Below are 15,798 nucleotides of genomic sequence, written 5' to 3'. Positions count from 1 at the left end.
TCAGTTCTTCTTCAGCCTTCCTTATTCGCTGTCCAGTTTTCCCATGCATATGAAGCAACTGAAAACACCTTGGCTTGGGTCAGGCGCACCTTAGTCTTCAAGGTGACATCTTTGCTTTTTAACACTTTAAAGCAATCCCTTGCAGCAGATTTACCCAATGCAATGTGTCTTTTGATTTCTTGACTGCTACTTCCATGGTTGTTGACTGTGGAGCAAAGTAAAATGAAATCCTGGACAACTTCAATCTTTTCTCCAGTTATCATGTTGTTGCTTATTGGTCTAGCTGTGAGGACTTTTTTTTTTTTTATGTTGAGGTGTAATTCATATGCAGCTGCTTTTGAAAGATCAGTAAAATTTTGCTTGCACGTGATATTAAAGATATTGTTCGATAATTTCCGCATTCGGTTGGATCACCTTTCTTGGGACAGGTATAAATATGGATCTCTTCCAGTCAGTTGGCCAGGAAGCTGCCTTCCAAATTTCTTGGCATAGACAAGTGAGCACTTTCAATGCTGCATCTGTTTGCTGAAACACCTCAGTTGGTATTCTGTCAATTCCTGAAGCCTTTTTTCGCCAGTGCCTTCGGTGCAGCTTGGACTTCTTCCTTCAGTACCATTGGTTCCTGATCATGTTACCTTTTGAAATGGCCACCAGGGTTTGCTTTCACTTTGATGACTAAGGTGTGCGTGACCAAAGCCCTGGTATTTTCAACTGTCTCATATGCAAGAGAAAGCTGGACAATGAAAAAAGAAGACCAAAGAGGAATTGACTCATCTGAATTGTCAGTGTGGTGTTGTTGAAGAATATTGAACATACATGGACTGCCAGAAGAAAGAACAAATCAGCCTTGGAGCTAGTACAGCCAGAATGCTCCTTAGAAGCAAGGATGGCGAGACTTCATCTTGTTTACTTTGGACAAGTCATCAGAAAAGACCAATCACTGTAGAAGGACATCATGCTTGGTAAAGTAGAGGGTCAGTGAAAAAGAGGGAAACCCTCTATGAGACAGACTGACACAGTGACTACAACAATGCGTCCAAACAAAGCAACAATTGGGAGGATGGCACAGGACCGGGCAGCGTTTTGTTGTTATACATAATGTCTCTACACGTGGGAGCCAACTCAATGGCATCTAACAACAACAACAATTAATGAGGTTGAGCATCCTTTCCTGTTGTTTATTGGCCATTTGGATTACCTATTTTGTGAAATTTTTGTGGAGTTGTTGCATTTTCCTATTAATTTTTAGGCACTTTTTGCATAGTAGAGTTAAAACCTTTTATTTATCATATCTGTTGCAACTGTTTTCCTTGGTGTATTGTTTACTTTCTGACTTTACGTATGTAGTACCTTTTGCTATGCAAATATTAATATTGTAAATTTTGAAAAGACTAAATTTATGTATCCTTCCCTTTGTGACTTCTGTGGTTTCCTGTCTTGCTTAGGAAGTCCTCTCCCTCCCAAAGTAAAACAATATTCTCCAAAAAATTTTTTGTAAAATATTTGCTTTTCCACATGCAATTTTTAGTAATCTTGAATTAATTTCTGTATATGGTGTGAGTAGTGGTTAAGTGCTATGGCTGCTAACCAAAGGGTCAGCAGTTCAAATCCGCCAGGAGCTCTTTGGAAACTCTGTGGGGAAGTTCTACTCTGTCCTATAGGGTCACTGTGAGTCGGAATCGACTTGACGGCACTGGGTTTGGTTTTTTGGGTTTATATGGTGTGAAGCAGGATCTAACTTTGTTTACATCTTGTTGGTTTCTCCAGGACCATTTATTAAATAAACCATTCTTTCTCACCAAAATGCAATACATTTGTATCCTATATGAAATTCTCTTAGATAATCAGATATATTTTTAAGTTGTCTACTATATCCTACTGGTCTGTATTTATTCTTGGTAAACACCAAACTGTTTTTATTACAGTGGCGTAATGGGTAAGTTTAGGGTCCCTGAGTGGTGCAGATGGTTAGTGCACTCAGTCGCTAGCTGAAAGGTTGGTGGTTTGAGCCCACTCCAAGGCACCTTGAAGGAAAGGCCTGGCGATCTACTTCCAAAAAAATTACCCATTGAGAAGAGGCCCCGGATAAGTAAAGCATTGCTGAAGAAGAACAAAGTGGGAGGCCTCACGCTACCTGATTTTAGAACCTATAATACCACCATGGTAGTCAAAACAGCCTGGCGTTGTTACAACAACAGATATATAGACCAATGGAACAGAATTGAGACTCCAGACTTATACTCATCCACCTATGAACAGCTGATATTTGACAAAGGCTCAAAGCCCTAAATGGGAAAAAGACAGTCTTTTTAAAAAATGGTGCTGGTATAACTGGGTATCCATCTGCAAGAAAAATGAAACAAGGCCCATACCTCACATCATGCACAAAAACTAACTCAAAATGGATCAAAGACCTAAATATAAAGCCTAAAATGATAAAGATCATGGAAGAAAAAATAGGGACAACACTAGGAGCCTGAATACATGGCATAAACAGTATACAAAACATCACTAACATTGCACAAATGCCAGAAGAGAAACTAGATAACTGGGAGCTCCTAAAAATCAAACACTTATGCTCATCAAAAAACTTCACCAAAAGAGTAAAAAGACAACCTATGGACTGGGAAAAAAATTTTGGCTATGACAAATTCGATCAGGGTCTAATCTCTAAAATCCACAAGATACTGCAAAACTTCAACCGCAAAAAGACAAATAACCCAATTAAAGAATGGGCAAAAGATATGAACAGGCACTTCACCAAAGAAGACATTCAGGTGACTAACAGATACATGAGGAAATGCTCATGATCATTAGCTATTAGAGAAATGCAAATCAAAACTACACTGAGATACCATCTTACCCCAACAGGGCTAGAATTAATCTAAAAAACACAAAATAATAAATGTTGGAGAGGTTGTGGAGAGACTGAAACACTTAATGCATTGCTGGTGGGAATGCAAAATGGCACAACCACTTTGGAAATCGATTTGGCACTTCCTTAAAAAGCTAGAAATAGAACTACCATACGATCCAGCAACCTCACTCCTTGGAATACACCCTAGAGAAATAAGAGCCATCACATGAATAGATATATGCACACCCATGTTCATTGCAGCACTGTTCACAATAGGAAAAAGATGGAAGCAACCAAGGTGCCCATCAACAGGTGAATGGATAAACAAATTATGGTATATTCACACAGTGGAATATTACGCAGTGATAAAGAACAGGGATGAATCCATGAAACATAACATGGATGAATCTGGAAGGCATTATGCTGAGTGAAATTAGTTGTCACAAAAGGACAAATATTGTATGAAACCACTATTATAAGAACACATGAAACGGTTTAAACAGAGAAGAAAATGGTTACAAGGGTGGGGAGGGATGGAGAGGGGTATTCACTAACTAGACAGTAGAAGAGAATTATCTTAGGTGATGGGAAGGACAACACACAATACAGGGGAAGTCAGCACAATTGGAGTAAACCAAAAGCTAAGAAGTTTTCTGAATACAGCGAAACACTTTGGGGGACACATTAGCAGTGGCAGGGGTCTGGGGACCATGGTTTCAAGGGACATGGAGGTCAATTGGCATAACAGAGTGTATTAAGAAAACGTTCTGCATCCCACTTTGGTGAGTGGTGTCTAGGGTCTTAAAAGCTAGCAAGTGGCCATCTAAGGTGCATCAATTGGTCCCAACCCACCTGGAGCAAAGGAGAATGAAGAACACCAAAGAGACAAGGAAAATATTAGCCCAGGAGACAGAAAGCACCACATAAACCAGAGACTCCATCAGCCTGAGATCAGAACTGGATGGTGCCCGGCTACCACTAATGACCGCCCTGACAGGGGACACAACAGACAGTCCCTGATGGAGCAGGAGAACTCAGATTCACATTAAAAAACCAGACTTAATGGTCTGACTGAGACTGAAGGGACCCCAGAAGACATGGCCCCCAGACTCTCTGTTAGCCCAAAACTGAACTCATTCCCAAAGCAAACTCTTCAGACAAAGATTAGACTGGACTACAAGACATAGAATAATACTTGTGAACAGTGTGCTTCTTAGCTGAATTAGATACATGAGACTAAATGGGCGGTTCCTGTCTGAAGGTGACATGAGAAGGCAGAAGGGGACAAGAGCTGGTTGAATGGACACGGGTGGAGAGAAGTGTGCTGTCACATTATGGGGAAAGCAACTAGGGTCACAAAACAATGTGTGTATAAATTTTTGTATGAGAAACTGACTTGAACTGTAAAAAAGAAAGAAAGAAAAAAGACCTAGTGATCTACACCTGAACAATCCGCCACTGAAAACCCTACGGGGCACAGTTCTACTCCAACATACAGGGAGCCTCTGTGAGCTGGAGCTGACTTGATGTAGCCGGTACTGGTAATATCAAGAACAGCCATTGATTTTTGTAGGCATCCTATAGACTGTCACCTTTTCAAACCGTCTGGTCATTTGGATTTTCTTCTCTTCCCGGAGTCTCTCCGATTTTCCAGGTACACACAATTTTTTTTCCTCATGTAGGATTTTTGCCTCTTCTTTTCAAATGTGTAAAGTTATTCTTTTTCTTGTCTTATTATATTAGCTAAAATCTCCAAAAGCCACATTGGAAAACAGTAGTGAGAGGAGTCATTCCTGTTTTATCCCTCATTTTAATGAAAATGGCGTTTAACCACCCTCTGTCTTTGATGCTCAGGTAATCTGGCAAGCACGTTCAAGCAGGCTCCTATTTCTTTTTGCACTCACATAATGACGTTGAATTTTATAAAATGCCTTTTCAGAAACCTGTTTTTGTAATCGTCCATGTTTGCAGACCTAAGCCTCTGCTTCCTCACCTGTGGAACGAGGATAATGATAGCATTTTCCTGATAGAACATCGTGAGGACTGCTCAGCTATAATCCAAGTAAAAGGATCAGAAGAGGGTATTCTCTCATCATATTCTCCTTCAAACTGTTGCTGCAGTAATTTTGTCGATGGGTGTGTCTGTACTGGTGACTACTGCGCCATACTGCCTAGCCACCCCTGACCTCCCTCCTGAGCCCCAGGTCTGGGGTTTCTGCAGCCTCCTGGATAGCTTCCCCTGGAAGTTTCAAACCTCTCACATCTGGTGTGACCTCAACTGGCCTCAGTGTCTCCCCTAAATTTGCTCCTTCTCCCTGGCCCTCATCTCAGGGGCAGCCCCACCACCTCCCAGTCCCAGGGCACAGCTCTGACCTCTTCCTAGACACCTCTTGTCCACACTCCCTCCATGGCGCACCAGCCCACAGCCTGCTCACTGGACCTGAGCAGCTCTCCCACCTGCACCTTCCTCTCCTCCCCACACCAGGCACTGGTCCAGCCCTGTCCTCTTCTGCTCAGACCCATGACCCCGTGGGATCCTTGCCTCCAATCCTGAGTCATCCTGCACAGCGTACCCAGAGGCATCTTTCTACATCTGACTGAGTCCCAAGCTCTGTAACCTGACCTCGGAGGCCTTGTCTGCTTTGGAGTTGTGCTGTCTTATTGTGGACAAGCTGGCCCAGCTCTCTGCCCTGGTGTCCCCTCAGAGTGGGTCCCCTGGGCCTCCACTCCTATGGTCGAGGAGTGGGTGAAGGGGTCAGGGGACTCCCAGGAGTCACTTCACCCAAGACCCCCAGAGAGGGGATAGAGTTGAGCCTGTTGGGTGGGCAGGGAGTGAAGCAGAAGCCACATTTGCTTTTTGCCTGTCCAGTCTTCCTTTCTCCCTCCTGATAGTTTCCTTATAAGAGCCACCCTTCCCCCAACCATTGGCAAGAGATTAGGATGGGATTGACTCTACCCCAGCTCCAGAGTCTGGCTGACTGGTTGAAGTCAATCAAGGTCCCATCCCTCTGGCAGTGTGACCGGTGGAGTGGTGAACCTGTGACCCACACCCATCTAATCAGGGTGACCCCCAGGACTCTGGCTAGGAATGCTGGATCCTGGGCCAGACTGTGAGGAAAGCTGGCCTGAGCTCAGAGATCACACTCAGAGGAAGGCAGAACATGGAGAGCTACAGAGAAACAGAGCCAGAATCCTGCTGACATCAAGGACTTCTGAATCAAACTGTACCTGAAACCTTTGCTTCATTAGCAAGGCTCATACATTTCCATTTCCACATTGGCCTTTTGAGTGAAATTTTTGCTACTTGCAGCTAAAACAAGAATCTGGACCTCTTCAGGGTCCTTTCCTTAAGCCACTAGACAGGGGTTGGCGTTCACACCATTTAACAGTCAGAATAGACTGCAGGTCACAGCAACGCACCTGGGTCCTGGAGGACCCTGCTGAACTGCAGGGAGGCCTGGGGCACCCAGGGAGGGACTAAGCTGGCAGGCACACAGAGAAGCCACCATTTACCAGCTGGCACAGAAGACTTTTGGTACTTTAATGACCTGTGCAGCTATGAACCAAGTGAACCTGGGCCCTTACAAGGACCCACAGCTGTTCCCAAAACGAGGCTTTATTTGGGTCGGAACAAGAAGTGAAAGTTCAAGCAAAGTGGAGAGGAAGGCCTGGGATGGGTGACAGGTTTGTTCACTCCCAAGGTTGGCCCAGGAGGTGGCCAGACCTGAGCATGAGGCTTGAGTGGGTAGGGGGCAGGGCAGGCAAGAGGCTCAGGTTTGCTCAGGTTCAACCTTGCCCTTCTCGGCCACCTTACAGCCGGCCTTGGAGGGGACCTCGGAGGGGACCTTGGAGGGGGCCTTGGAGGGGATGTTGGAGGGGGCCTTGGAGGGGGCATTGGAGAGGACCCTGGAGGGGATGTTGGATGGCACGCTGAAGACTCTCGAAGACGAGGTGTAGCTGCAGTAGGATTCTTGGGCCATGATGTTGTTGATCTTCCAGCGGAGGACATTGCAGGCCTTCACCACGAAGGGCCACAGGAAGCAGATCATGAGGTAGAGGGCCACCAGGCCCACGAAGATGCTGGCCGACACCTGCGGGCGCCACGCAGTGGACATAGGGGGGCTGCCTGGGGCCCCTTGCCTGGCCAGCAGGGCAGCTCAGGGCGTCCACTCACCATGAGGAAGAAGAATGACTGCCTGGCACTGAGCGGGAGCCCGTGGATGTGCAGCAGGAAGACGAGCTGGTAGTCGCAGTATGTGCTCTTGTCCACACCTCTGGTGGGGGTGGGGTCCAGGGTGGGGGAGTAGCAGGGCATCCCACCAGAAGCCCCCAGCTCCCACCAGGACCACCTGCCTGGCTCACCTATTGCTCACCAACACCTTGAAGAAGAATTCGGGGGCGAAGATGCTCCGAGGAACAGTGTCATGGCATGGGGAGTTCTCCAGACACAGCCACCTGCAGCCCAGGTTTAGGCACGTGTGCTATGAGCTGTGCCAGGTGTGTGCCAACCTGATTCCTCCCTCTACCCCGCCAGCTCTGCACGGGCACCAACCGGGTGCAACCGCATACCTTCCCTCGTTCGCTCCTCCAGAGATGCTGACTGAACGCCTACCGCACGGTAGGCTGTTTGATTACGCCTTCATTCCCTCCTGCCTGCACACCTCCATCTGTCAGTCCATCCCTTACTGTGCACTCATCCAGAAAGGATGGGATCGTGTACCTACTATGTGCCATTCCTCACATCCCGTGCTGCCTTTATTCCGTCATCCTACATAGCCTCAGCAACTACAAGGTACAAAATCGTATCTTCATTCATTCATTTTTCCTTCCTTCTTCCTTCAGTGAACACAGGCTGAATATTGACTGGATGCAAGTTGGTTAGTTTGTTCATTCATTCACTTCCTTCATTTGCTCAGCACATTGTTTTTGTCATCTCATTGGACGGAAAATAGTTATTGAGCTTCCATGTGCTAATTTTTTCCTCCATTGTTTCATCCATTCATTAATACCAATACCCCCCCAAAAAAAACAATTCCCACTCCTGGGGACCCCATGCATTACAGAGCTGAGCTGCTCCATAGAGTTTCTTGGCAGTAATCTTTATGGAAGCAGATTGCTACTCCTTTCTTCCAAGGGGCCAACGGATGGGTTTGAACCAACAACCATTAGGTGAGTAGTCGGGCAAACTGTTTGCACCACCCAGGAACTTCATTCATTAATACATCTACTCCTCACTTATCAACTATCTCCTTATTTGCCATTTCATACTTACAACAACGGCTAAAAAAATTACTCTCCAACTATTTTGCACATTGACGATGTACGTCTGGCAGTAACGATGCCAAGGTGCAAGGCAAGAGTAACACTGGCTGTGCTGGTTAAGACCATGTGTCATCTTTGCTGGGCCAAGTTTCTCAGTGGTTTGGCAGTTGGTAATGATGTAATTTGACAGTTATGTAATGATGTAGTCATCCTCCATTTTGTCATCTGATATGGTCATCCTCCATTTTCACCTAACACCAATTTTCACATAATGACCTAGCCTTTGGAACCTAACTATGTGCATGAGTGAGGAGTGGGTGTACCACCATTCAAATGTCAATAAATATCTAAAGTGAGAATTTATTCATCCTCTCATTCAACAAATACACGTTGAGTCTATTCAGGACCTGACTTGCAGAGGAGACAGGCCCCATAAGAGACAGTGACAGCCCAGACAGTTGGGGTGGGGTGGGGGAGGAGCAGGTAGAGGGGTCAGGCTGGGGTAAGAAAGCACAGGAGGCTACAGAAGCCAAGAGGAGGCCTCTCTCCCACCTTGGAACAGTTGGAAAAGCACTCCTGGATGAACTAAAGAGAGCCCTGGTAGAGCAGTGGTTAAAGCGCTTGGAATCTCTCCCAGCCACTTCGCAAGAGAAATAGTGGCTGTCTGCTTCCGTATTGATTACAGCCTTGGAAACCCTATGGGGCAGTTCTCTGTCCTACAGGGTAGCTGTGGTTGGAATTGACTCCATGGCAATGGGTTTGGCTTTGAAGAGCCCTGGTGGCACAATCGTTAAAATGCTCAGCAGCTAACCGAAAGGTTGGTGGTTCGAACCCAGCCACTCTGCAGCAGAAAGATGTGGCAGTCTGCTTCCGTAAAGATTACAGCCTCGGAAACCCTATGGAGCAGTTCTACTCTGTCCTGCAGGGTTGGTGAGTCGGAATACACTCAAAGACAGTGGGTTTGATTTGGTTTTGGATTAACTGAGGCCTGAGGGAAGACTAAGAGGGCTGAGCATTCCAGAGGGTCCACCTTATGTAAAGGCCAGCCCCATTTGAGGAACACAAAGGTGGTCAGTTGGGCTTGGGGAGCAAAAGGACTTCTAGAGGCAGAAGGGTGAGCAGGCCAGGCAGATTGAGGGCAGAAGAGGAACAAGAGGGCCTGCAGCCAGGCCAGCACTCACTCAATGCCCAATCGCTGGCCGGGCATGAGGTTGAAGGCCAAGTCTTCCATGGTTGTCCTGTTCTTCGCGGTCCAGATGAGGCTGTGTGTCCTATGCAAGACCCGGTTACTTCAGTGGGGACGGGGCCTCAGCTGCAGAGGCTAGGGCTGCGGGCATGGGCGGGGCCTAAGATATGGAGGTGGGTGGGATTTGCAGGATGGGTGTGGCCTCATGCTGTGGGCGGGGCCTGAGGTGCAGAGGTGGGTGGGATTTGCTGGATGGGCGAGGTCTGTAGGAGGTGCCTGCTGGGGAAGGAGGTTGGTTATGGGCCTGGGCCCCACAGGGATTACTTGTCAAGCGGGTTGTTGTAGCGGTAGATTTCCTCCTCTGTGTAGTCTCTGATGGTGTCCAGGGTGGGCCCACCGCCCACCACCTTCAGCACGTATCTGCCCGGGGCAGAGAAGCACATGGATCGGCAGGGGGTCCTGAATCCTGCGTTCCCCTGCACCGCTGCCTAGACAAGGCTGGTGGTCACCTTACCTGCCCTGAAAGCTGCCGGAGTCTCCCGTCACCAAATCTTGGATCAAGAAGAAGGGGTACAAGACTGGGGGGTGAGGGGTTTCAGGCAGAAGGGGAAGAAATTAGCTTGGCCGGAACAGTGAAGTGCGGGAAGAAGGGGGGGAACAGGGAGGTGGCATCGGACAGTGGGAAGGAGAAGACGCTGGTCAGGCCAGGACATGAGGGGAGGAAGGCCAGGGCGGTGGGAGCAGAGGAGGAGGGACGAATGGGGGTGGGAAAGAGTGGAGGGAAAGGAAAGGTGATGGAGGGGGAGAAAGGGAAGACAGAGAGGAGGAGAGGGCACCGTGGGAAAGACAGAGATGATCGGAGGGAGGAGAGGAGAGGAACCCTGGACAGGAGGAAGCAGGAAGGGAAAGGCCAAGGGCAGGGAGGTGGCCGGAGGCGGTGGGGGCTAGAGGACAGGGACTATGCCGGGGAGGGGCGGGATTCGCACTGTCACGGAAGAGAAAGCAGGGCATCTCCGGGTCCACCTGCACGCAGTCGAAGTAGCGCTTATTCACCACGCGGTTGTAGTTGAGTGTGAAGGTGATGTCGAAGGCCAGGCGCTTGCCCGGGGGGCAGCCGATAAGCACTGGCACCATCACGTTGCCCTGAACGGAAGGAGGAAAGCGCAGCTGGGGGACCTACATGGTCTCCTCAGGCCCTGCCAGACCCCACAACCCCCACCACCTGGCCAGCTCACCCTCACCACAGAAGGCAATACGATCATTTTTATCATTTAAATAATAACTTTTGATAACTGCAAACAATTGTATAGCTTATATGGTGTGCAGGGGACTGGGTGCCGTTTCTAAATGGTATATATATTCAAGCTCATTTGATCCTCTAAGCAGCCTTGTGTGGTAGAGATGATTAATACCCCCATTTTAGAGATGGTGAAAGTGAGGCCCAGAGAGGTCAAGCAGCTTATTAATTACCCAAAGCCACATGGCAAGTAAGTGGTAGAGCTAGGACTGGAACTCAGGCAGGCTGGTGCCTGATGTCCCCGGAATAGGACACATAAACTCACTAACATCTACACCTATGGACTGCCAACTCCTGGTTGAAGCTTTAGAGAAATGAAGCTGGGCCTGAATTCTTGAATAACAGACCTGTGGGAATGTGGGCTATATGAGGGAAGACACTGTTCTCAGAATGAAAAGCCCCTGGACCCACTTGGGGGGCAGGGCCTGAGAGTTTCACCCAACTGCCAAGGGGTCATGCGCACCCAGAGACTGTGAGCTGGGCTTCATGGAAGCTGGGGAAAGGGGTCAGTGGCCAGAGCTAAGGACTTCCTGGGCCAGGCTTTGCCATCTATCAGCCACTCCCTCACAGGGAGTTCTGATGGGCACCTCAGTCTGTTCAGAACCCCCGTCTACCCCATCTCTGTGCAAGGTGGTATTGCATGTGTGGGCAAGTGAAGAATCAAGGACTCAAAGGCGTGAACAAAAGCGTCATCTGAGGCAGCGAATGAAGGGCAAGGTGTGAAAGAAGGGCCAAGCTGGCCCACCCGGAGCTGACTTTCCCTGCAGGAGCGGCAGCACAGCAGACGAGCTCGTGTGCACCCTCCCAGCTGTAAGGCAGGCTTCGGTGAGGACATTCATGGATGAGAGCCGTGGGTGAACAGGTGAATGAAGAAAATGGGTCAGAGAGGAAAACCAGGAATGCATTAATGGGATCCTGGGGGGAGCGCCCAGCAAGCAGGCCCCTCAGGCTTTAAAGGACTTTTCTTCAGCCCTGTGGAGACCCGGCTGTCTACACCCTTCCCGCCCAGCACGCGGCCCAGCACCCCGAGCTCCAATACTTGCACGCGCTGCCCCTGGTGAGTGTTCTGGAAACAGTGCCCGGCAGAGCCCACCACCTGCAGGGAGGAGCAGAGGAGGCTGGTGGTCCCCGGAGGCCCCATCTTTCCGCTCATTGGGGGGCCTGCCCCTCCAGCCTTGGGCCGCACCCTGACCAGCACCGAGGTCCTCTTGAGGTGATGCCCACTGATGCCCTGGTCAAAGCAGACGCTCTTATCTTTGAGCATGACCTGGGGGCGGGGGATGGGGTCAGCGAGCCAGCTGGTTCACAGGACCCACAGCTGGTGGAGGAGGGGGACAGAGGGAGCTGGCTCACAGTCCTCACCACTCCGGAAACCCCACCCCACCTTGGCAGCCTCCTCCCCACCGGGTCTCACCTCGAAGAACAAGGAGTTGCGATTAATAAGGACGCTCTGTGACACCATCACCTCGAGGCAGTTAGGGTCGGCCAGCACCACGCCCAGGCCCAACTGGCTCTCCAGAAAGAAGGGGGAGCCTGCTCCAGGCAGAGGGAGTGCTTAAGTCTCACGTCCCAGACCCGACCCAAGGTGTGCCCCTCGGGCAGTGCCCTGGCCCCAGACCCGGGGGCTCCCTGCAGGCCCCGCCCGCAGACCCAAGGCCGGCTTGATCCTGAAGGCTTGCCCCCGGGCGGTAAGGAAGACCGAGAAACTGTAGGTGGCGCCCTTGTCTAGGAAGATGCGCTCGGGCAGCTCCGCCTCGGGCTGGAGGTTGTAGATCTTTTCGTAGCTGTCCATCTCAATGTACACGCCGCCTGTGCTCTGCCGGTTGCTCGCCAGGTAGAAGTAGTAACTCTGGGGGCAGGGAGGGTGGGGTGCGCCGGGCAAGTCAGCGCCGGCTCTGTCAGCGCCCCCCTCACCCTCCTCTCGACTCCCAGCCCTCTCCACGCACCTGGTCTTGTTTCTTGTTCTTCCACCAGCGCCAGGTGGGGTCGTGCACCGGGTCCGCATACGGCTGCAGGGGCCGCCGGGCACCGTGAGATATGGGCAGCGTCACGAGGGAGGCGCCTTTCCCTGATCCCTGCTTAGCCTCAGTTCCAGCCCCTAACCCAAATCGGGCACTACGTACCCCGACCCGTCTCCAAGCCCTGCATCCAGTCCCACAGCAGCCCGGCCACACCCCAAAGCCATCTCTTCGAAACCCGGAACCCGTTGCCACGGAGTCGATTCCGACTCCATAGGACAGAGTAGAACTGCCTCATCGGGTTTCCAAGGCTGCAGGCTTTACAAAGCCAGAAGGCCACATCCTTCTTCCACCGAGCGGCTGGTGGGTTTCAATTGCCGGCCTTTCGGTTAGCAGCCGAGCGCTTTAACCGCTGCGCCGCCAAGGCTCCCCATCTCTTCAAAGACCTGCTCAAGCCAGGCCCTGCCTCCAGCCCCTGCCTCCTTCCCCTTCTTGGCCTCCCACTCTCCAGCCCTGTTCGCCTGACTCACCCTCCACATTCGCCCTCCGAGCCCCCACCCCAGACAGGCCGGGCCCTCTCCCTGGGTCCCGGCTCAGCCAAGGGCCGCCCTCCGTCCAGCCCCTCCCTCCGCCGGGAGCCCACCTTGTCGTACTTGGAGTGCAGCCAGAGCAGGTAGTAGACGAGGCCCTGGTAGATGGCGAGCGAGTTCTCACTGTGGAAGCCCGAGCTCTCCAAGACGCGCGGCGGCAAAGCCCGATAGCGTTCCTGGCGCGTGTATCTCTGCGGGTTGGGCAGGTCCTGGAGACGCATCACCGTAAAGGGGCAGAAGCTGGTGAAGGTGGGCGCCAGGTAGTTCCTGTTGGTAGGAGTGGAGGACCGCAGCTGACTCTGAGAGTCCGGGGCACCAGGCGCCACGCAGCCCTCAGTTTCCCCCCTGCGCTGCTGACTCCCCAAAGCTAATTCTAATCTCCTGAGCTCCAATGGCTGGTGCCCAAAGGCCTCTGGGCCCAAGCCCCTAGACGTCCCTCAGACCCCCACCCCAGAGACCTGGACCTCTTCCTAGACATCCCCTCACCCCAGTCCCCATTGGCCTGAATCTGACTCCTAAGCATCTGTTCCACCTGTTCTCTCCGGTAAGTAAAATCTGCCCATGAAGTTCCTCCCCCTAGTCCCATCCGTGGCTCCCCAGGATCCTCCGGATGAAGTCCACCAGCCTTACCGTGTCCCCTCACTCATCACTGTGCTCTGTGTGATCTGTACTTCCCCTTGGGGAGCATCCCAGCTCTTCCCACTGAGGCCTTTGCACATCTGGTTCCCCGTATCTGGCACGCCCTTCCTCACCTTATCGCCTGGCTAATTCTTCCCCATCCTTCAGGTCACAGCTCCTGCTCCGTGCAGCCTTCCCTGTGGTGCCTCCCTCCAGGTGGGATCAGGCCCCTCCTCTGAGCTTCTGGACCTGAGCTGCTTCCACCAAGGCTCTGAGGCCGTGACTGGGGTGGTTCTGTCTCCCCTAATGCAACAGGAGCTTCCTGAAGGCAGCACCTGGGGCTCTCTGAGCACAGCTGTGGTCTAGCGTCTTCTCACCCTTGGCGCTCCAAGACATGGCTGTTGTTGAGCTTCAGGTAGACCAGAAGCTGCTCCACGGGCACAAGCCTCTTGACCAGCCGACTCTCCGGGCCTTTCATGAGGTACACCAGCTGCAGTGGGAAGGCAGGGCCAGGTGAGCAGGCATCAGCCACCCTGTGGTGCACCCTCTTTCCCCCCAGTCCTGCAGCTGGCACCTGGTACAGTTTGCTGTGCTCGTAGAAGAGGGTGACCATGGTCTCACTGGAGGTGTACAGTGATGACTGGTGCATCGCCTGCAGGCTGATGAGCACCTCCCAGCCGGCGGACGGGAACAGCTTGTACACCTGGTAGCTGCCCTCCAGGAGGTACCAAATCTGGGGATGGGGCAGGTGTGTGTGTAAGCCGTGTGGAGGCCTCTGACCCCAGCCAGGACCACATGGGCCTGCATGCCTTCTCTGGGCAGTGCCATCTCTCTACGTCACAAAACCCTGACCACCGCTGGTTCCAGCCCCCACCTCCATAATGGGTATCTTCAACCTTTCCATCTTTGTGTGGGGGTTTCTGCTACTTGTAACCTAAGCATTCCTAACACATATACCGCCTAAAGGCTTTTTCCCCCCTCTTTTTCTCCTTACTTGCCGTACCCTCCAGGGTCTCACCATCCCCTTGGCCTCAGTTCTCTACCTCTGCACTGATGCCCACACCTTCCCCCCACATCTGACTCCAGACCTCACCTCCCTCTTGAGCCCTAGCCTGGGCGATCCCCTCCAGGACGCCCTACGTCCAGGTGGCCTCCTCCATGAAGCCTTCCCTAACATGCTCTCTCGCTCTCTCTCACACACACACACACACCCAGGCCCCTTTTATGAGCTTTAATAGGCACTGTTCCGCCCCATCTCAGCCTGACCCCCATTTGTGGCTCCCCTGTCCCAGCCCTGACCCCTCTACCTGTGCCTCCCCCATTCCGGCCTGACCCCTCTGAACTATTACAGCCTGGGGATGGGTCTGTATTCCCAAGTGGACTATGAGCCCCACAAAGGCAGGGCCCAGGGCTGACTTAGTAGCCACAGTGTCCCTGGCACTGGGGCAGGCATTCAGCAAGGGCTCAGCATTTGTGAGGTGAACAGCCACATGACGAAATCAAAGAAGCCTACTCTGGAGATCAGACCATGGCTCTGAGCACGGGCCTTTCACTTTGCTGTGTGACTTTGGAAAAGACACTGGTCCTCTCTGAGTTCCAAAGTCCTGGGTCATAAATGGAACTTTTCCTACCCTTCCTCAGGGTCCCTGAGCCCCTTTACCTTGACAGGGGAGAATGGAGGCCCCTGGGGCTTAGGCGTGGACAGGAAGGGAGTAGGGAGAGGGGCAGGGCAGCCCACCTCCTCGGTCTCTGTGACAATAGCCAGGTCCCCACGGAACGAGTTGACCAGGTATTTGATGGTTGACTCCTTGGGGAAGTCCGCCAGGTAGATGTAATTTTCAAGGTCATAGCTGCAGGGGCAGTGATGGGGAGCTAGGGGAACCCAGATGAGGCCCCTAGAGGACGTCTGCCTCCCCCGCCACTCCCAGCCTAACGTGATATAGGAAACTGGTTCCTCAGTTTCACCTACAGCCTATGAGAACATGCAGAGGGAGCCTGGGCCCCTAGCTGCGCCTCCCACTCATGCCCAT

The 15,798-nt window shown here is 51.6% G+C and overlaps 1 protein-coding gene across 5 annotated transcripts in view; it reads right to left on the bottom strand.

The window, feature by feature from the left end:
• Positions 1-5,791: 5,791 nt before the first annotated feature.
• Positions 5,792-15,798, bottom strand: part of CATSPERG (cation channel sperm associated auxiliary subunit gamma) — a 36,078-nt gene continuing 26,071 nt past the window's right edge. Inside the window, exons 13-28 of one of the 5 annotated variants that reach the window (XM_064293590.1) lie at positions 15,507-15,618; positions 14,343-14,501; positions 14,146-14,258; positions 13,204-13,417; positions 12,549-12,611; positions 12,253-12,451; positions 12,017-12,135; positions 11,789-11,869; positions 11,642-11,698; positions 10,292-10,448; positions 9,820-9,883; positions 9,630-9,725; positions 9,301-9,390; positions 7,220-7,312; positions 7,032-7,131; positions 5,793-6,948 (exon numbers count right to left, since the gene is read on the bottom strand). In XM_064293590.1, the coding sequence (XP_064149660.1) occupies positions 6,628-6,948; positions 7,032-7,131; positions 7,220-7,312; positions 9,301-9,390; positions 9,630-9,725; positions 9,820-9,883; positions 10,292-10,448; positions 11,642-11,698; positions 11,789-11,869; positions 12,017-12,135; positions 12,253-12,451; positions 12,549-12,611; positions 13,204-13,417; positions 14,146-14,258; positions 14,343-14,501; positions 15,507-15,618 (2,038 nt within the window). In that variant the 3' untranslated portion in view covers positions 5,793-6,627. Of the gene's footprint in view, positions 6,949-7,031; positions 7,132-7,219; positions 7,313-9,300; positions 9,391-9,629; positions 9,726-9,819; positions 9,884-10,291; positions 10,449-11,641; positions 11,870-12,016; positions 12,136-12,252; positions 12,452-12,548; positions 12,612-13,203; positions 13,418-14,145; positions 14,259-14,342; positions 14,502-15,506; positions 15,619-15,798 lie in introns of all 5 variants that reach the window. The other 4 variants (XM_064293591.1, XM_064293588.1, XM_064293587.1 and 1 more) reach the window with 4 other exon arrangements.

The sequence above is a fragment of the Loxodonta africana genome, chromosome 11 (assembly GCF_030014295.1).
Source record: "Loxodonta africana isolate mLoxAfr1 chromosome 11, mLoxAfr1.hap2, whole genome shotgun sequence".
Lineage (NCBI taxonomy): Eukaryota > Metazoa > Chordata > Mammalia > Proboscidea > Elephantidae > Loxodonta > Loxodonta africana.
This window is presented reverse-complemented; position numbering and strand designations above follow the sequence as displayed.